Source organism: Clinocottus analis, unplaced genomic scaffold, assembly GCF_023055335.1.
Source record: "Clinocottus analis isolate CAN_PGR_092001 unplaced genomic scaffold, fCliAna1.0.p SCAF_21, whole genome shotgun sequence".
NCBI classification, from domain to species: domain Eukaryota; kingdom Metazoa; phylum Chordata; class Actinopteri; order Perciformes; family Cottidae; genus Clinocottus; species Clinocottus analis.
Window position 1 is genome coordinate 3118567 of NW_027175943.1, and position 20835 is coordinate 3139401.

The 20835-nt window shown below is 42.9% G+C and overlaps 2 protein-coding genes across 2 annotated transcripts in view; both read right to left on the reverse strand.

The window, feature by feature from the left end:
• The window catches only part of arhgef40 (Rho guanine nucleotide exchange factor (GEF) 40), a 35777-nt gene extending 30485 nt beyond the window's left edge, over positions 1 to 5292 (reverse strand). Inside the window, exon 1 of the mRNA XM_068588201.1 lies at positions 5113 to 5292. Within this exon, the coding sequence (XP_068444302.1) occupies positions 5113 to 5115 (3 nt within the window). The 5' untranslated portion in view covers positions 5116 to 5292. The remainder of the gene's footprint in view (positions 1 to 5112) is intronic.
• Positions 5293 to 14486: 9194 nt separating this feature from the next.
• si:cabz01007794.1 (uncharacterized) lies at positions 14487 to 18353 on the reverse strand. The gene is made up of 10 exons (XM_068588297.1): positions 18102 to 18353; positions 17782 to 17973; positions 17554 to 17649; positions 17308 to 17464; positions 16685 to 17166; positions 16365 to 16556; positions 16137 to 16232; positions 15891 to 16047; positions 15591 to 15749; positions 14487 to 15493 (listed from the first exon to the last, which is right to left on the reverse strand). The coding sequence occupies exons 1-10, from the start codon at positions 18351 to 18353 to the stop codon at positions 15450 to 15452; spliced, it is 1827 nt and encodes a 608-aa protein (XP_068444398.1). The 3' UTR covers positions 14487 to 15449.
• Positions 18354 to 20835: the final 2482 nt, after the last annotated feature.

Below are 20835 nucleotides of genomic sequence, written 5' to 3' on the forward strand. Positions count from 1 at the left end.
CCTTTTGTATTTCCTCATTATTAACTCTGAGTGCATGCCCGTACAGCAGGATATTCCACTGCGCAATCACTCCAACACACACACACACACACACACACACACACACACACTAGGAGTGGGGGAAAACATCGATACAGCATAGTATCGCGATATTTTGCGTGCCGATATTGTATCGATACACGAAAGCCAAGTATTGATCTTTTATTGAATCAATTCTAAACGTTTTGGTCCTAGAATAATACAATCAATTTATTTTTTGTGGACAAAGTTTTCCTTTGGGGACAATTTTGCGGTCGCAATACTCAATGTATCGCAATAATATCGTATCGGGACAATAATTTATCGTGGGACACACACACACACACACACACACACACACTCATGTCAAGCAGAGGCAGGAAAAAGGCAATGCTGCTTCTCCAACAAAACCACATAATCATCGTGAAAAAATCTGAGAATTCCTCATTATTCCGCTCCAAAAAATTGTTTTAACGCGGCTGTGTTTTGCCCAGTTGTTGAGACAAAGGTCAAGTTTGTTTTGTACACCGTCACTCCTGGCTAACCGGTAGCTTTTGGGTTCCAGTGCGTCTAATGCGTTGAGATAACTCTCTTCCTCTCCATCACAGCTCTCAGCCTGAAACAAAGCAGCCCCGGTGACATTTGTAAATTAGATTTCCGACTCCAAGAAAGATGGAGCCTCTCACGTTAAAGAACAAAGAAACCCTGGTGCCTCTTCTTTAAGGGACTATATGTGTGATTGAATTACTCTTCAATGGGATACTTGATGCTAATTCAATCGGCTGTGGTACTTTCTCAAAGTCACTTTGGACAAACCTTTACGTAATGTACTGTAATGCAACATATCTGGATGGAGGCTTTGTTTTTACATAATGACATAACCCCCCCCCCCCCCCGACCTGTTCTCACACCCAATTTGTCACATTTCAGGCAACTTATCTTCTTGTTTGGGGTTAAAATAAGTACGCTTCTGACAACATGGGAATGACAACTGATGGGAAACCCCCAGAAAAGAGATGTTCCACAGCGCGGTGTGAATGAACGCGTGTCCTCCGGCTCGGTGTCAAGAATCGGGGTATTCTTGCGTCAGACTTCCTGTCTTTCTCTCGCGGACGCATGACTGAACCGGAAAAGACAGGGTAAGACAGAAATGGCATGAGAGCTGCTGCCCTCCATGCCGGCTAATTGAGAAGCAGGAGACAGAGAGACATTACGAGAACCAGGCGGCTCGACGGAGACCGAGGGTTCAGACAAGAAAAAGGGGAAAGAGAAAGAAAGGAGGAGGAGGCTGACCGGTGGGAGCGATCGATGGGAAACAAGAGCAGCGAGCCTGATAGAAACCAGATGTAGACCCATACAGCACACGGAGGACGGGGCGAGAGAGGAAGGGAGTTGGAACCGAAAGGGGCCCGGAGAAGATGACATGATTAGGAGCAAAACTGAGAAAGGTGCTGACAGGGAACGAGGGAACAGAGAAGAAGAGGGGAGGCAGGAAAAAGAAAGAGGCAGACAGACAAAGGGAAAGCAGGATGAAGAGGAAGCAAGAGGGAGAGGCCTTAGAGTGATTTCCTGTCCTAAATCTTCCCGCATAATCTAACCTGACCTACCGAGGGTCAAACGGCTTCTTTACAGATTGTTTTAGACTACTTAAGCGCGACAGTCTGTTGACGAACAGAGTAAAAGGCGAGTTTTCCCAGCGGACGAGAGTTCACACTCGGCCTCCGTTCGTTGGCTATTCGTGGTCCGTTACACACGAGCCTGGTATTTTGTCACATTTATTAGCGTTGTCGTGCTTCCTCGTGTGACATTTCCTGAGTCCGGCTGACGTAGGCTTTGCTCGGCTGAGCAGAAGGTTAGCGTGCTAGCGCAACTGTCCCATCACATCAACACAGATGTAGATACAGTAGCTGGGTGAACATTAAAGAAAGCTGACAGTGAGCACACACCCTGATGTGTTAACTCCTCATTGCAGATGCCTGGTCTATAGATAGAAATGCATAATGATGCAAAAATACATTGGAAGAACATTTTAGTTAGTTTAGCTAGTTGGTTTGTTTAGAACCTGTATGATCGGGTTTCTTGCCCTGCCATGTTTTGAGAGATGTTGACCCACTAAAATTGAACTATTAGCACCTTGAAGATGTTATAATACGAACATGCTAGCAAAGAGCTGCATATTTACACCAGCTGACGCGTAGCAACATTAGCATTCATTTGGAGTCTTGTTTCTGGCTACCTGTCGGATACACTTATTTTTCCACTAGCTAGTTGCTAACTTTGACTGGTGCTGCAGGGCAAGTAGCACACAGTGGGTTTATCTGAGCGTTTCTTCTTCTGCTGCGGCTAGAAAAAAAACCATGCTACAAACATGCTAGCAAAGAGCTGCATATTTACACCAGCTGACGCGTAGCAACATTAGCATTCATTTGGAGTCTTGTTTCTGGCTACCTGTCGGATACACTTATTTTTCCACTAGCTAGTTGCTAACTTTGACTGGTATCTGAGCGTTTCTTCTTCTGCTGCGGCCAATACCTTTGATTCATTGATACTATAAAAGATAGTGATTAGAAAGGCTTTAACTCGAGATTTAATGATTTCAAGGTTACCTTTATCCTCTAGCAAGCATTAGCCGTCCATTATTCTTTGGGGCTTGCCGTCATCTAAATGAATTTTAGCTGCATCTCACAATTGCCCCGAGTCCATTGGAGGGTTATTGGGTTCAGCTGTTGCACAGGGTCAGTGTGGGTACTTGCTCCTAAGTAAGAATTGAGAGCTGCTTGCTGCATTTCCCCTCTTGGCAAATCAGGGAGTGATTGGCCACTTATTTAGTGCTTAAGAGCAGTGGGGGACTAAACATCCAGGGCAACGCAACCCTCATTCCAGCCGATATCGTCAGCCAGAGACTCTGGTCTTTATGGCCCTTTCAGACTTCTTTGCGGTCTCACATTTTCCTATTGATGGTGATTTTTACGCATTGTGAAACCCTGTATATTCAAGAACGCCTGCATCAGGGCCGACCCAAGTGCCATTCATGCAAAACGTTGTGCTTTGCAGAACACCTGCAGGTTTATTAGCTTATTTTTATTGATGCCCTCTTCATCCACTATTATAGGAGAGGCATTTTGTATTATTGTTAAAAGAGGCATGCATATAGTTGAAGAGGTAAAGACATTCCTACGTTCCTACAAATATCTCTGTATTATTTGCTTGAGAACTGGTTCCCGGGCTTCTTCCAGATCGGGTGAAATCGGAGGAATCGTTATTGCCACACTATATTCCGGCTCGCAGGGCAAAGTAAGGCATATTAAAAACAAACAGTCTGCTTGGATGCCCAATAAGGACTCCAATGAAGCATGAAAAGCATCCATCCAGCGTCCATCCAGCGGTCTCCAAAATTGCAGAACACTCTGTTAAAGAAAAGATCCCTGTGATTGACAGCGTGGCTCACCTTGTCTGGGTTGTTCTACGCGCTTGGTACTCCCAAACAGGTTAAAACACACGCAGAGACTTTATATATTTGGACTGGTATTGGACTGGTATTGGGCTGGTATTGGGCTGGTATTGGGCTGGTATTGGACTGGTATTGGACTGGTATTGGGCTGGTATTGGACTAGTATTGGGCTGGTATTGGACTGGTATTGGACTGGTATTGGACTGGTATTGGGCTGGTATTGGACTAGTATTGGGCTGGTATTGGGCTGGTATTGGGCTGGTATTGGACTGGTATTGGGCTGGTATTCGACTGGTATTCCTCATGAACTAAGAGTTTCAGAATCAGAGCTCAGAAGACAGAAAGGACTGGAAATACCCTCTGCCACATTTTCTTGGCAGAGGTTTCTGTGCGTGTCACCGTGGCGCATTCTCACACATACATGTGCATGTGTGAGCGGCCGGGTTTGTGCCTGAGCGTGCATGCATGCATGCATGCTTTTCCTCATGTGTTAACTTTATGAACACATGTTCGCACATGCAGATCACACACACGTCTGGTTCGGTGTTATTCCTTTGAATCAGGCGTGTTCAATTTCTCTACTGTTGCTGCATGTGACCTATATATTTGTGTGTGTGTGTGTGTGTGTGTGTACATCTGCGATTGTTTTTCCTGACTCTCCCAACTGGTTCAAGAGGAAGATGAAGCCGTGCTGCACATGTTCTTCCTTCCCTGAAGCCCATGCCATCCCTTGTTCCCCCCTTTTTCTTTTTTTCTCTCTCTCTCTCTTTTTCTCCCAGGTTCAATGTGGAAAATGTGGCATCACTGAAACCACCGTCGCTGCCGTCCAAGTCTCCTAAAATAAAAAAGTAACCCTACCCTTCTCTTTTATTCCGCTCTTTCCCCAACTCCAGCTCTCCCCCTCTTTTTTTTCTCTCTCTCTCTCTCTCTCTCTCTCTCTCTCTCTCTCTCTCTCTCTCTCTGCCAAGCTGCTCCACCCTGCACCAACACACAGGAGCAGGGAACACGATCCCACATCTCTGAGCTAATCTTCTTCTTTCTTAATTCCGTTTTAAATGTTCTCACATGTGTGCATGTGTCTGACTCATGTCCAGGTCTCTCTACCCGTGTGTGTGTGTGTGTGTGTGTGTGTGTGTGTGTGTGTGTGTGTGTGTGTGTGTGTGTGTGTGTGTCCGTGTGGGGATGGTAAACAAATTCCCTGGAGACTCAACAGTGAGCCCTTGATCCCCCTAAAAAAAAAAAGAAATCAACAGACGTCCCACTACTCCAAATCGTGTCATTAGAATTTGATGCCATTTGGGGATTTGACAGTTTTATGTGAGCAATTAAATTATAAAAGTGTGTTTTTTTAACACACATGTGGAAGTCTGGGTGTAAAAGTCAGCATGCAAATGTTTCAAAGTAGCCAAAAGTAATTTGACTGTTGACAAAACTTTGAAAATGTCACGTTGCCATGGATCAAAAACAGAAAACAGTGACAACAGATTGCATGTGATACAGTTGAGAACACAACGAGCCCTTTGAGAACCCAAATGAGCTTTTTTGGGGGGGAATGTTGATCTTACTTTCTAGAAAAGGCTGGACTACTTTGAGCATGTTGGGAACTTGAGTTCTCCATATAGCCAAAGAGAGAGGGGACTTACCATGACTTCAGTCAGGAATCCCTACATGCTCCTCAGCTCCTTCCCGGCTTGCGCTTCTTCTCCGCATTCTCAAAAAGCCCTCTCTCCTCAAACAGACTCCATTACCTCCCTTTTCAGCCTTCTTCTTCAAGTAGGACTTCAGCGCGTGAAAACAGTCCTCCTCCCTCGCGCTCCGCTATGTTTCCCAGCCTGGGAATGTCCTTCTTCTTCCCCCTCCTCCCCCCTCCCAGTCTGGCCGGCAGTCCCACGCACTCCCACCTCCTCTCCTCCCCTCCTCTCCTCTCACCTAACAAGAGCGCTTCAGTCCCCCCTGTGCACTCAAACTTTCCATGTTTCCCCCCCAGAGAGCAACTTAAATGAATAGACAACGAGAAAGCAGTTCACCTCACAGACGAGTACGCGCAGAAACACAACTCTCCAATGTTTTTACGCACGTTTTTTATTCTCACTCTGAGATAATGAAGCTTTTTGGGTCATGTCAGTCTGGATTTTGGTGCCATCGTTTGGAAGAAAAGGTCTGTTTCTGCACGTGTGTTCGTGTGCGCGCTTCAAAACGCTTCGTAATAGAGGTTTTTTTTTTAAGGAGCACACGCGCGAGCCAAGTTGCGTTTACGAAGAGCTTTTTATTTTTTATTTTTTGGCGGTTTGTTGTTTTTGTTGAAGGTTGTAAACGGCTCCACATGACGCGCATTCCTTCCACGGGTCACGCGCATTGCCACCCATCTGACAGCAGCGGGTTGGAGGCAGAGGGCAGTGCTGCACTTCCGCTATGTTGGGCACGCGCTTAGAAACGAAGAGGTGGAGATGTGCTTACTTTTCAGTCCTGTCTTTATGTGTCCTTAACGCATGCCTTATGTGAACCTTATGACGTCATCAGGCCCCGCTTTCTCAGACCCTGGGCTCCCGTAGAGACACGTAAGAAATGAAACCTCTGTTTTTACTTCAACTGGTGATAATAAACTGAGCGTCATGTGGCGAACCTCTTTTCTTTTTTAAAGCTGTTTGCTCAATGCATGTAGCAGAACATTAGTCATGGGATTAAGATAGAATATGAGTTACGTCATGCAGCATCGAAATGAAAAGATTCCTTCCCTTCCTTAAAACATTCAGCATCAAATATTCAAAGTTACTGGACCCTTTTACACTATATATATATATATATATATATATATATATATATATATATATATATATATATATATATATATATATATATATATATATATATATAAATATATATATATATATATATATATATATATATATAAATATATATATATATATACACACACACACACAATATATATATATACACACACACACACACAATATATATATATACACACACACACACACAATATATATATATATATATACACACACACACAATATATAATATATTTATGTGTAAATATATTTTTTGAATTTGTTGTATTCATATTTTGCTATTTATTTATTCATGTTTTGCTATTTAAATTATTTTGATTTATTTCTATTTTTTATTTATAGTATTCTTTTCGATATTTATTATTTTATTTTAATTATTTTTTAAATTTATATTCATAGTATTTTTTATTTTATATTAATATTATTTTCATTTTATAGTATTTTTTATTTATGTATATATATATTTTATTTATTGATATTTATTATAACTTTTAGTGTCATTTTCCCCCTTTTTTTTCAGTGATGCACTGGTTGTTATTTCGTTGCTAAATTTAACCTCAAAGGTTTGTTTCTGCTCTGCTTGAAGACTCAGTCTGTTCTGAACATCCACTCCAGCGGCCCAACAGCGCCCCCCTGCGTGTACTGCGTGGTACTGCATTGCTGGAAGAGGAGAGGAAAACAAACTTACCGTCAGTCTTTCTAGCAGCAGACATTTTGACTCAGACGCTACTAAACACATGAAAGATGACTTTTCCTCTCAAGTCTTCCAGACTCTGACAGCTCGATGCCAGAAAGCTGCAGTCTCATCAGCTCCAGGTCATTTCCTTATATTCACCTGTTTTTACTTGAAACAAATGTTTGTTTCTGGGTCAGTTACATAAACAGAGCATTTTAATTTTTTTTTAAAAAGGGGCGTCAACATTTCTATGCCTTGATATCATAAGATGTGTTTTTATTTCACCAGATTCTTTATTAGTTCCACAGCTGAAAACTCATTTTCTCCTGTGTTTGAGTCGTCGTAGGAACCCCAAATTTATTACAATACTTGTGTTTATTGTATTGTATGTATTTGTTCAGCAAAGTCTTGGGAAAAAAATGTATATCTGCAAGAAAAAAAATCACTTTTAAAAGATATTTTGATGGTAACTATGAACATCCAGCATGATGTGAGCCAGATTCCACATAAATGCCTTCTGGAGCGTCAATAAGACACCTTTTTGGAAAGATTAGGACCTAAAGAATCAGAATCTGCTAAAAGAAATCACAATAAAACAAAGTGTTGTCCTGTTAGGAAGGAGTTTCAGTCAAAAAAACTGTCGTTCAGTTGAAAAATGGAAATAAATATGTATTTTATGCCAAAAGATTGTCTGAATGGGGCATGCCGGGACAGGATTTTTGCGAATGGTTTCCAAAGGGTTAAAAAGATATTTTTCATTTCATTTCAACATATAGTTTGTTGTCTCAGTGACTTGGCACACATGTCAGAGACGGCGAGCCGGAGGAACCAGGTGAGCCGGTGATTTCCAGGCTTCTGGGTGTGTTTATCCGTCCTGCTTCTCAAACTCAGTTTATACAAGACACTCCTTCACACACGTTATTAAAAAAATTCCATTAAGCACACAGGATTGTGCCACACCTAATCCAATGTTCTATATAATTTAGAAGCGTGTGTCCTGGTTGAGGTTTACAAGGCTTTCCTCATGCTGCCTTACAGAGCGACGAGAAACTCCCACGGGTCAACGAGTTAATTTTCACATTCATTCTTTTGTTTCTGTTTTGATTATTCCAAAAATAACTTTGCTCAATTCAATCAATCGACTTTATTTAAACTGCTAACAAAGAGACCACCTGCATATTTGATGATTTTTTTTAATGCTGTCCTACCTCAAGGTCACACCGTTGCAGAATAAATGCTGCACCTTCTCTTTGGTTTTGAATGCAAATCTGACTGTTTGATGTGGTGGACGCTGCTGCTGCAACTCACATCTCACATCTCTGAGATCTTACACACATTATAAAACCATGAAGTGGGAGAATAACAAAGTAGTCAGGAGCTTCACGACAACAAGTACTGAACATCTTTCATCCAAAAGGGTTTTTATATTGTTAACAGCGCAGCAACAACTGGTTACATGAGATTGCAGGGAGCATGGGAATGAATGCATGGATCCCTGCTTTGATAAATCCAGGTGGTTGAGGCTCTTTTGTGCAGAAATGCATCATCCTGGCGTGCTATACAAACACTACTTGATATCAAATGGACTTTAAAACAGCTGTTCTATAAGATATTCCACATTTTTCACCCTCATTCAGGACGCGTGGCTTCGTTGGTGCTGCTGAAATACACCCTCTGTGACCCCCACTCGGCACCTGCGGGACAGAAAGAGCCGGTGAAGGCCTCGTGGCGACGTGGGATACGTGCACAGGTGCAGGACGTTGTAACACCCTCCCTCCCCTCGTACCTGATTGGCAGAGGAAGTTGAGGTGCTCGTCGCAAGGCCGGTCCCCCCACTGGAAGTGCTCTCCTGCGGCCACGCCTCCACAGGGCTGAGAGTACAGGTGAGGTGCGGTGTCTCGCGGCCACTTAGCGAATCTCATGGTGTCGCCAGACATCCAGAACCACGTGTCCCGCATCGCGTATCTGCCGGACAGATTTGTCATCAAACTTGTGCATTGAGCTATGCGTTGGTTTCTGTTTAAAGTCACTCCACACACACAGTCACAGGTATCGGGTTCTTAAGCAGAAAAATCTCAGTATTTTTAAACATCTTAAAGATTAATCTTCACGATGTGAAGGCTACAAATAACCTTTTTTTTAATTCATGAATAATTCTTTTGATGAATCGTTTCGTCGGTGCGAACAGGTTTTCTGAAAGCTCGAGGGGACAGCTCCAGTTTCGTCAGGCTAAAACCTGAAGATGTTGGATTTAAAGCATGGGAAAGCAGCTAACGCTCACACTTAGAAAAAAAATGGTACCAGGAAATGTTCTCGCTCAAACCACTTCATTGAAACTATTTACTGTAGTATTATGTTCCTGTCAATTTATTTAATTATATGGTCTGTAGTTGTTTCCGCTCTGTGGTTTTGGCAGGTTCATTGGGTGTGTCTTCGGTGAGAGCTGTTTATAAAGCATCCATGCACGTCTGTTTTTGGAATAGCAGCAATGCAAATCAGCAAATACAAGAACGCAGAGTATTTGACTTGAAGACCTGTGTTTTTTTGCATAAGCATACATTTGCAAAATTCAAATCCTTTAAGAGTTTGGACTGCAGGAAAGACAGCAGCGCATGCAGGGCCCTCTCAGTTTATTCCAGGAGCTTCATCAAAAGAGCACCTTGTCGATCTTGATATTTCTTGATGACTTTTACATCGTCAATCAATTGACATGGAAACAGTTAAACATACTTTAAAAAAAGTTACCTGTATACGAGAATGTGAGCATTTATATTGTCTCCACACAGCTCTCAACATGGCGACGGCTGAGCCGGCGGCTCGCGGCTAACAGTGCCGGCTAACGTGCTGACCACGCTCAGAAGGCATTCGCGGCCGACCCAGCTATGTGCACAAAGCAAGGAGAAGCTGTCCCTAACGTATTAGTTTAGTTTTTCAATGTCTGAAACGCCAAATTCAGAGCATATCTAGATTGCGAGATTGCCTCCGCGCGGCTCCCAACATGGCGACGGTTGAGCGAGAAGCTAACGGCGCCAACGGCACAAACAGCAGGTTGACATTATTCCTCTCTATATATTTACATAGCAACTAGTTTGCTGCTTTATTAATGCTCTGAGTCCTGTACATGAGAGGCCCCATGTAGCTGATTTATATGATGTCATGTTTATTCACAGAGGTCGCCCGAAATAGCTAAAAATCACGAAAGTGTCGATGTCAGTGTAGATCACCTGCGCAACCCCAGCCAGACATGGCCTGTGAAGTTGAGAGCACTGCTGTTCAGCAGCTGCTCCACGGCGCTCTGCTCGTACTGGCTGCGAAGGCTGAGCAGGTCCCAGTGGTGACGTCTGCAGAAGAACAGAGCGTCGGACCAGCAGAGCCTTTTTCCCACCACCGTCACGTACCTGCCGTTCAGCAGCAAACTGTCGGAGGGAGCAGGAGCGGTGGGGGCCGAGGGAGCGACAGCTGGCACTGGAGAGAAAGAATGTGGGCGGGTTTCATTTGACATAATTAATTACTATGTGCGTCGTTTTATGAACAGGCTTGTCCTGAAAGTTGGTTGATTCAGGTTCAAAGTGAAAGGCAGAAAGTCAGCACCTGTCAGCACCTGGCTTTTGTCGCCCATCTATCATAGTTTCACTTAGTCCGATGTAGTATTGATGAAGTTATAGCAACAACGTTAACGTGTGCAAGTACAACAGTTCGCTTCAGAGGCTAACGACCTCACTACTTAAACAGCATCAGACGTTATACAGTCTAGGACATTTGTATTTCCATCTAACGCTCAAGGACCATACCTGCCAGAGAAGCAAACACCTCGACTTCACACAGTGTCAAAATTGCCAATCTTGGAATGACTATGGTGAGGTAGCGACCTTCCATGCCTTTACACTCGAAGGTGAACGTCGACGTGCCCCATATTGAAGTGATGGTACCACATCTGATGGAGAGAGAGAGAAACCCAATGGATGCCCAGGGGTTTGTCGGTATAACGGAGTAATGACGTCCAGAGCAGAGAATGGAGTCACAGTGACGCATCGTGTTGTTCAGCTAAATCAGAAGGAACGCACACTTTGTAAGTGTTTGCTCACAAATATAGCAACCGTAGATATTACGCCTGACCTCGGGTTTGTGGTACCAGACCACGCCAGTGAGTTGCCAATCCGGATCTCTGCGTCAGCGAGCCAAGTGTCGACGAGCCAGTCGCGCCTGTTGAGGATGGTGACGGCTCTGAACTTGTGCACGGCTAACAAGTCCAGTCGCCACCAGGGATGGAACTGAGGGGACGTTTCGCTGCAGCAGAGTCCCCAATACTTCCCACTTCGACACCCGCTGACGGCATGCGAGGACGAACCAAAGATGGACCAACTCCACGCCTGCGCTGTTGGTTTCCTGAAGGCCACGTTTAGTATGGGTTCCACTACAGGGGAAAAAAGAAAGAAAGAAAGAAAAGCGTCAATGTCAGACTCTTGTGTTTTCAAGAAGTCAAAGCCAGTCAGAGTTGTACCTGTTGGGGTACCATACACCTCCACTTCGCACAGGCTGAGAGTCTTTCCATCTCCGGGGTTAATCACGTTGACGAATTGGCCGTCCATGCTGCCTCCATCGCAGTGGTATGTGTTGGTTTTACCTGCTTTGATGTGGGAGATGGAAGCACACCTGAAAGGGGGGATTGGGGGAATAGTTATCTTGTGGGGCAAACACTGAAATGGTACACATGTGCTGAAATACTTGTTCGCACATGGGGTTGTCGTTTCCGTTGTTCTCCAGCGAGTTCCCGATTCGGATCTCGGCTCCATCCAGTCTCTCGGCACAGCAGTCTCCTCTGTTCGTGACCTTAACAGATGTGACAATATATGGCCGCCCCAGGTCCACCCTCCACCAGGGATCGGTCTCGTTCTCGCCGGTGTGGCTGCAGGACCCGATGCCGTAGAACGAGTTCCGTCGGCCATCGATGGCCTTGGAGGCGACGGCGAACGGGAGCGTCGACGACTGGGTGGCGTCTCCTTTTACTGCCACGTTGGGAAGAGGATGCACTTGAGAAACACAAACGGGCCGATGGTTAGATTGACTCTATTTCGTGCGGTTCGTCCGCCATTGGCGCCATTGCGACGATGCATCAAGTGCATGGGCATCCATGGTGTGAGGGCGTACTCTAAGAACAACAGTTCACCAATTAAGATTAACTCTCAACAGTTGACATGGTTCAAGCCCATTAAATCACTGGCCATATCTCTGATTTGTTCAAAACAGGTCTCGTGCTCACTACCAGCTGTATTTGTTTCCTGGTCAGAGAGACATTTGACCAATCAGAGCTTGGGGGGTGACAGGAGATGTCCTGTTCCAAGAGAAATTAGCCGCACACATGAATGGGCATCAAAAATGCATACTTGACAAATCTGCATCATATTTGATGTATCATTACCAAAGTCAACGGGATACACCTCAATCTCGCAGAAACTGAGAGTCCTCTGTTCTCCCGGGAGACGCACGGTGACGTAGCGTCCCTCGATGGCGTTGAATGAAAAGTGGAACGTGAGTCCAGCCGGGATGTCAGCGATGACCGCGCACCTTTTTGCACGGAGAAGAAAAGAGAAGGCGATAATGAGCAGAATGTTGCTCATATCACAACGGTAGACGTATGATACAGGTAAATCAAGCTGTGTCACCTGATGTTTCTGTTGTCATTGGCTTCTATTGAGTTTCCAATCCATATCTCGCCACCAATCAGCAAGCTCTCGCTTGATTCTCTCTGGGTTATTGTTAAAGCATTAATCTTGTACACATTCTGCAAGTCCACCCTCCACCAAGGATCGGACTCTTCGTTGGTGCTGATACAGGACCATTTGTGAAATCTCACGTCTATGTTCCCGTCGACTGCCGCGCCAGCAGCAGGCGAGTGAATGGCTTGTGAAGACTGGACGGCTCGTTTATGACGTGCCACACTTTGGAGAAGGGTACCTTGTTGTCAAACAGAATAATTATAAGACAAGAAAAACACAGAATGTATTGAGGGGGAAAAAACTGTTTACCTGCCAGCGCTCCAGATGTCAGCACGAGACAAATGCCTGTTAAATAATTAGTAAACACAGTTAGCACTATGTACTCATTTTGATGTTGATGAGGATCATCATCATCATCACTGTTGACATGCCAGCAGTGAAATACTGACATGCAAACAAGGTGTACACAAACTGGCAAAAGGAAACATAGGGTCTGATTTTATCCAATAAAAATGCTCTGATAAACCCACAATATGCATGTGGCATCCAAAAACCACTCGATGTTTCTCAGAAGTCTGGAGACCTGACTGAGAAATATAGCATATATCCCAAAAAAAAAAACATGAAAATTTGACTTTTGAGTGACACAATACTGAGGACAGGGCCAATTAAAAGCTAAAGCACTAGCAATTACAATTTGAAGTACTGTGGATTTGGGGGTGGCTGTCACCTTGTTTAAATATTAATCTAGTATAGTTTGAATCTTTTTAAGCCTTCTAGCATTGGAAACCATCTTTATAAAGTATTTCAATTGATTAGATTTAAAAGATTGCTATAAAATGTAATAAATAACATGAAGAAACTAATGTAAATGCTGGCATCAATAATAAGTAATTAATAAACTTTCACATACTGTGACTTACCATTGAGGATCCAGATGGACTGACCGCCCCCATTCATGACTTTGGAGGCCATCCGAAAATAAAGATTATGACAATCGATTATAACAATGAAAAAAACAATGAAGACTGATTGATTGTTAGTTGCTGTCTTTGGCGATTTCCTCAGAGTGTTACCAATCACGTACTGTCCTGGATGATTTGTTCTGGTACATGAGAACATGTAAATTTGCCGTCAGCGATGTTTGCATGAAGGACAACACACCCAGATAGACATCTGCTTACTGCAAATAACTCCTGCGTCTGCATTAATGATTGATGTTGATCTCCTGTCTTCCCACCATTTTTAAAGCAATTATTACTTTGCATATATTGTTCATAAATTATTTTTGCTATGCATTTATATACAGCATGGTCAACAAATTAAAATGGTCTTGAAATAATGTATTCGAAGCTACACACTTTTTCACAAATAGGCCTACTGCCCATGCTATACGAAGACACCTTTACATCCCTACATCCCGTTTTGGTTTGTTAGAAAGATCTTTGTGTAACATGTAAAGCACACTGTAAGCTAACAGGTCCTGGCTAACTGATGTGTAACTTCAGTATTCACTTATATATAATTTATTTTTACAACCAAATTTGTTACTACCATCAATAATGCTTTCGCATCTTATATGATACTTAAATCTGATTCTAAATTCTCCCTGCATAATTGTTGATCATACATTGGCCTGTAAAAACATTTCAGGATAATTAAAATCAGCAATGTTTTGGAGGTTCAGCTTTAGATCTCCGTCTCTGCTTGTTGGGTCTGAAGTGTTCCATATTTCAACAATATCTGACAGTGTATTAAAGCCACTCAGATAATCAGTTTACTTTAAATATTTATTCCAAACATATGTCATCAAAAGTCAACTTTTACATAATGTAATGTGCAAAATCAGTTTCACCAATACTTGGTATCATATATAGCATTCTTTACAAGCGACTGCTCATTTCAATGTATTTGCACTTGGACATATGAAAATATCAGCCAATAAAGGCTTCATTGTAAACGTTTGATGGAGTCATCAATATATACATTCACACAAAAGAGGATAACATTGTAATAATAATATAATGCAAACTCAATTTTCTGGTATTACGTTGCCTGTCTTGTGTGTCACCAGAAACACAAACCATGAATGCAATGCATAGTGACAACCAAAGAAAAGCTAATTATGGTCATTTACAATGTCCCATCTGACATTTATATTATACATTCACACAAAAAGATAATAACATTGTATAATAATATAATGCAAACACACATTGTAACCATTTTCTACTATTATTTTGACTCCAGAGGAGAAAAGACATTGTTTCTTTGCCTGTCTTGTGCGTCACCAGAAACACAAACCATGAGTGTAATACATAGTGACAAAAGAAAAGTTAATAATGGTCATTTATATTGTCCCATCTGGCTATTTTTAGGGTAAACAGACACACAAAGATCATTTCCACACAACGATTGATTTGATTTGATCAATAGGAAGAGAGTCAATATATGTGGCTACAATGAAGTAACTCGTAGGACAGAAATCCAGCAGTCCTATGGTTACAAAACAAACACAGTTGATCACATATTAAATTTAAAAAAAAACCTTAAAAATGAGCCTTAATGGACGCGAAAGCAAGTGTTAAGGCGATGAAAGTGGGTTCATCCTCCATCGGTGCTACTTTCAACTGCAATAAGTTGATACACAATGAAGCATGATCCTAATAATGTGGGATGTATTGCTGATGGTAAACCTCATTTGAGATGTTTGTAATCAGCACACATGTATAAATAGCAAAGGTATGATTTTCTTCTTCTTTGGGGTTTCAGTTTCCTCATAGCATGGTCAGACTGAGTACACCCACAGTGATCAGCACAGCTGGAGGGGAGGACAGAAATACATGATTTATTAGGCATTGTTCTAACACACTTTTAGGACAACTGTTCTCTTTTTGAGGAAAATAACCTTGACTTACCTTGAGTCAGAGATTGACGGAGTGGAATGGCGTGGTCGGTAGTGGTATTGGGGGACATAGTGGTGGCGGTAATGTTATTGGTGACTGTGCTATTAGGATTTGCCAGGTTTAAAACGAGAGTCCGTACTACGGGGGTAGGGCTTCCCAGAGTACCAGTAGCTAAAAAAGCAAGCAAAAGACAAAAAGTTCATGGACATGGGAACATATTAATATACAGTATGATCTGTGATAGTCTCTGACAATGTGTCTTAGTTGCTGTTTAAAATGCATATGATGAGTGTCTCCACTATGTTGGCTTACAGCTGTTGAAAGTTCCATTGGAGACTGTGACTGCAAAATTTGATGTTGTAGTTTCTCTCTTGGCTCTACCTCTAGTACTTGGGGTTGGTACAGTAGCAGCAAATCTACACTGGATAGTACTTCCATTGATTCTGCCCCTCACAGAGTTCACATTCAGCTGCAAAGCAAAAGAGACAATGAGTGTTCAGTGTATAAATATAACAATCATAATCATCCCTTCACTCCATTAATCTGAGTAGAACTCACCTCTGTCACAGTCAGCACGCCGTTGTTGAGGAGAGTGCCAAAGAATTGAACAGCACCGTTGTTATTTGCACACACATATGTTGTGTCATTTCCTCCCTGTGGTGAAAAAACAGAAATGTTTAATAACCTGTTTAAACAAATGACTTCAAAGAAACTATATGAACAGCATTAGTTAAGCCGTCATGGTCCTATCATCTGTGAGTGAGCGAGTGGCAGAATTTAGCATACCAGTTCTGCGTCAGTTGACAGGGTGGCAGCAATGTAGCCGTCTGCTTGTCCTGAGAGCGCAAACTCAAAGTTATTACCGCTCGTCTGCCTGGCATTAAGAAAGAAACAGGAACTTCCGGTGGAGGGGTCGCACTCGTCAGGCTCAGACAGACAGAGCACCTCGGTCCCACATCCTGTCCGATTAACAGGTTCCTGCAAAGGAGATAAAAAACTTTTGAATAGGTGGGAAATGTGCACTGTGATGATGTTGAACACCATCAATGATTATAAATTCAGTTCTATTGTATTCCACTATGTTCTATTTTTTGGGCATCACTCACCTCAAGAGTTACCACTGTGGTGTTTGGCGTCAGTGGGGGAGCAGTTGTTGTGGCTACCGGTGTCGTGGTCATGTTTGTTGGTGCTGTTGTCATGTTAGTTGGTGCAGTTGTCATGTTCGTTGGTGCTGTTGTCATGTTCGTTGCTGCTGTTGTCATGTTCGTTGGTGCTGTTGTCATATTAGTTGGTGCAGTTGTCATGTTCATTGGTGCTGTTGTCATGTTCGTTGGTGCTGTTGTCATGTTAGTTGGTGCTGTTGTCATGTTCGTTGGTGCAGTTGTCATGTTCGTTGGTGCTGTTGTCATGTTCGTTGGTGCTGTTGTCATGTTCGTTGGTGCTGTTGTCATGTTAGTTGGTGCTGTGGTAGTACTGGGGGACGTGGTGGTGGTGGTGGCAAGGTTATTGGTGACTGTGGTATTAGGATTTGCCAGGTTTAAAACAGAAGTCTGTACTACGGGGGTAGGGCTTCCCAGAGTACCAGTAGCTGAAAATGCAAGCAAAAGACAAAAAGTTGATGGACATGGGAACATATTAATATACAGTATGATCTGTGAAAGTCTCTGACAATGGGTCTTAATTGCTGTTTAAAATGCATATGATGAGTGTCTCCACTATGTTGGCTTACAGCTGTTGAAAGGTCCAGTGGAGACTGTGACTGCAAAACCTGATGTTGTAGTTTCTCTCTTGGCTCTACCTCTAGTACTTGGGGTTGGTACAGTAGCACCAAATGTACACTGGATAGTACTTCCATTGATTCTGCCCCTCACAGAGTTCACGTTCAGCTGCAAAGCAAAAGAGACAATGAGTGTTCAGTGTATAAATATAACAATCATAATCCTCCCCTCACTCCATTAATCTGAGTAGAACTCACCTCTGTCACAGTCAGCACGTCGTTGTTGAGGAGAGTGCCAAAGAATTGAACAGCACCGTTGTTATTTGCACACACATATGTTGTGTCATTTCCTCCCTGTGGTGAAAAAACAGAAATGGTTAATAACCTGTTTAAACAAATGACTTCAAAGAAACTATATGAACAGCATTAGTTAAGCCGTCATGGTCCTATCATCTGTGAGTGAGCGAGTGACAGAATTTAGCATACCAGTTCTGCTTCAGTTGACAGGGTGGCAGCAATGTAGCCTTCTGCTTCTCCTGAGAGCGCAAACTCAAAGTTATTACCGCTCGTCTGCCTGGCATTAAGAAAGAAACAGGAACTTCTGGTGGAGGGGTCGCACTCGTCAGGCTCAGATGCACACAGCGCCTCGGTCCCACATCCTGTGCGAGAAACAGGTTCCTGCAAAGCAGATAAAAAACTTTTGAGTAGGTGGGAAATGTGCACTGTGATGATGTTGAACACCATCAATGATTATAAATTCAGTTCTATTGTATTCCACTATGTTCTATTTTTTGGGCATCACTCACCTCAAGAGTTACCACTGTGATGTTTGGCGTCAGTGGGGGAGCAGTTGTTGTGGCTACCGGTGTCGTGGTGGCCGGTGCAAAGGTCATGGTAGTTGATGCAGTTGTCATGTTACTTGGTGCTGTAGTCACATTAGTTGGTGCTGTTGTCATGTTTGGTGCCATGGTCATATTTGGTGGCATGGTCATGTTTGGTGCCATGGTCATATTTGGTGCCATGGTCATATTTGGTGCCATGGTCATGTTTGGCGCCATGGTCATGTTTGGTGCCATGGTCATATTTGGTGCCATGGTCATGTTTGGTGCCATGGTCATGTTTGGTGCCATGGTCATATTTGGTGCCATGGTAATTGGTGGAATGGTCATGTTTGGTGCCATGGTCATGGTTGGTGCCATGGTCATATTTGGCGCCATGGTCATGTTTGGCGCCATGGTCATATTTGGTGCCATGGTCATGTTTGGTGCCATGGTCATGTTTGGTGCCATGGTCATATTTGGTGCCATGGTCATGTTTGGCGCCATGGTCATGTTTGGTGCCATGGTCATATTTGGTGCCATGGTAATTGGTGGAATGGTCATGTTTGGTGCCATGGTCATGGTTGGTGCCATGGTCATATTTGGCGCCATGGTCATGTTTGGCGCCATGGTCATGTTTGGCGCCATAGTCATGTTTGGTGCCATGGTCATATTTGGTGCCATGGTAATTGGTGGACTGGTCATGTTTGGCGCCATGGTCATGTTTGGTGCCATGGTCATATTTTGTGCTATGGTCATATTTGGTGCCATGGTATTTGGTGGCATCGTCATGTTTGGTGCCATGGTCATATTTGGTGGCATGGTCATGTTTGGTGCCATGGTCATATTTGCTGCCATGGTATTTGGTGGCATGGTCATGTTTGGTGCCATGGTCATATTTGGTGCCATGGTATTTGGTGGCATGGTCATGTTTGGTGCCATGGTCATATTTGGTGCCATGGTATTTGGTGCCATGGTCATATTTGGTGCCATGGACATGTTTGGTGGCATAGTCATGTTTGGTGCCATGGTCATGTTTGGTGCCATGGTCATATTTGGTGCCATGGACATGTTTGGTGGCATAGTCATGTTTGGTGGCATAGTCATGTTTGGTGCCATGGACATGTTTGGTGGCATAGTCATGTTTGGTGCCATGGACATATTTGGTGGCATAGTCATGTTTGGTGCCATGGACATATTTGGTGGCATAGTCATGTTTGGTGCCATGGACATATTTGGTGGCATAGTCATGTTTGGTGCCATGGACATATTTGGTGGCATAGTCATGTTTGGTGCCATGGACATATTTGGTGGCATAGTCATGTTTGGTGCCATGGACATATTTGGTGCCATGGACATATTTGGTGCCATGGACATATTTGGTGGCATAGTCATGTTTGGTGCCATGGACATATTTGGTGGCATAGTCATGTTTGGTGCCATGGACATATTTGGTGGCGTAGTCATGTTTGGTGCCATGGTCATATTTGGTGGCATAGTCATGTTTGGTGCCATGGACATATTTGGTGGCATAGTCATGTTTGGTGCCATGGACATATTTGGTGGCATAGTCATGTTTGGTGCCATGGACATATTTGGTGGCATAGTCATGTTTGGTGCCATGGACATATTTGGTGGCATAGTCATGTTTGGTGCCATGGACATATTTGGTGGCATAGTCATGTTTGGTGCCATGGACATATTTGGTGGCATAGTCATGTTTGGTGCCATGGACATATTTGGTGGCGTAGTCATGTTTGGTGCCATGGACATATTTGGTGGCATGGTCATGTTTGGTGCCATGGTCATATTTGGTGCCATAGTATTTGGTGGCATGGTCATGTTTGGTGCCATGGTATTTGGTGGCATGGTCATGTTTGGTGCCATGGTAATTGGTGCCATGGTCATATTTGCTGCCATGGTCATATTTGGTGCACTTGTCATGTTAGTTGGTGCCATAGTCATATTTGGTGCACTGGTCATGTTCGTTGATGTTGTTGTTGTAGTGGTATTTTGGGCGTAGGTGCCCGCAGATATCCAAGACAGCGTCACAAATAGGACAGTGAGGACCAGTCGGTTGTCCATGCCTGGATTGGGTCGGGTAAGATTATTGACTTAGGTAATACAATGTAAAACACTTAGTCTGTGGTAATTGTGTCAATAGATTGTATCAAGTGGGCTAAGAGTAAATCATAAAAGGAGAAATATTTAACGAGACGTACATATTTAAGAACATTTAACAAACATGGAATGTTGAGCTATGCTCTTTTAGGGATTTCAGATTGAAACATATAGCCGATGTTACTCAAGAAAAAACGTGATTAATGATGGCGCCCTAAAACTGAAAAACGAAATTAAAAAGATTTATTGCAATGTTAACCAATTATGTTAACCATTTGTTTTATATTGACATGAAAATATTTCCATTAACACAGGTACACACATAACATGTAATTTAGCTTACGTGTTTGTTTTTTCAATCAATTTTGTTTATTTAAGAACAATTCAAATCATAATGTAGGGTATAAATGTATAATGCGATTAATTATGTTAACTTTGTTTGAAATGACTAATCTATTCTTAATACTGATCAATTACACATAACATTCCTTTTGGAATTAAAAGCACTTTATAGTTACTCTTCATAATTCAGGTGACGGAAATTGATTTTTAATGGGATATATTTTATGTAACTTTGCAAAATAATCCTAAATTTGAAGAA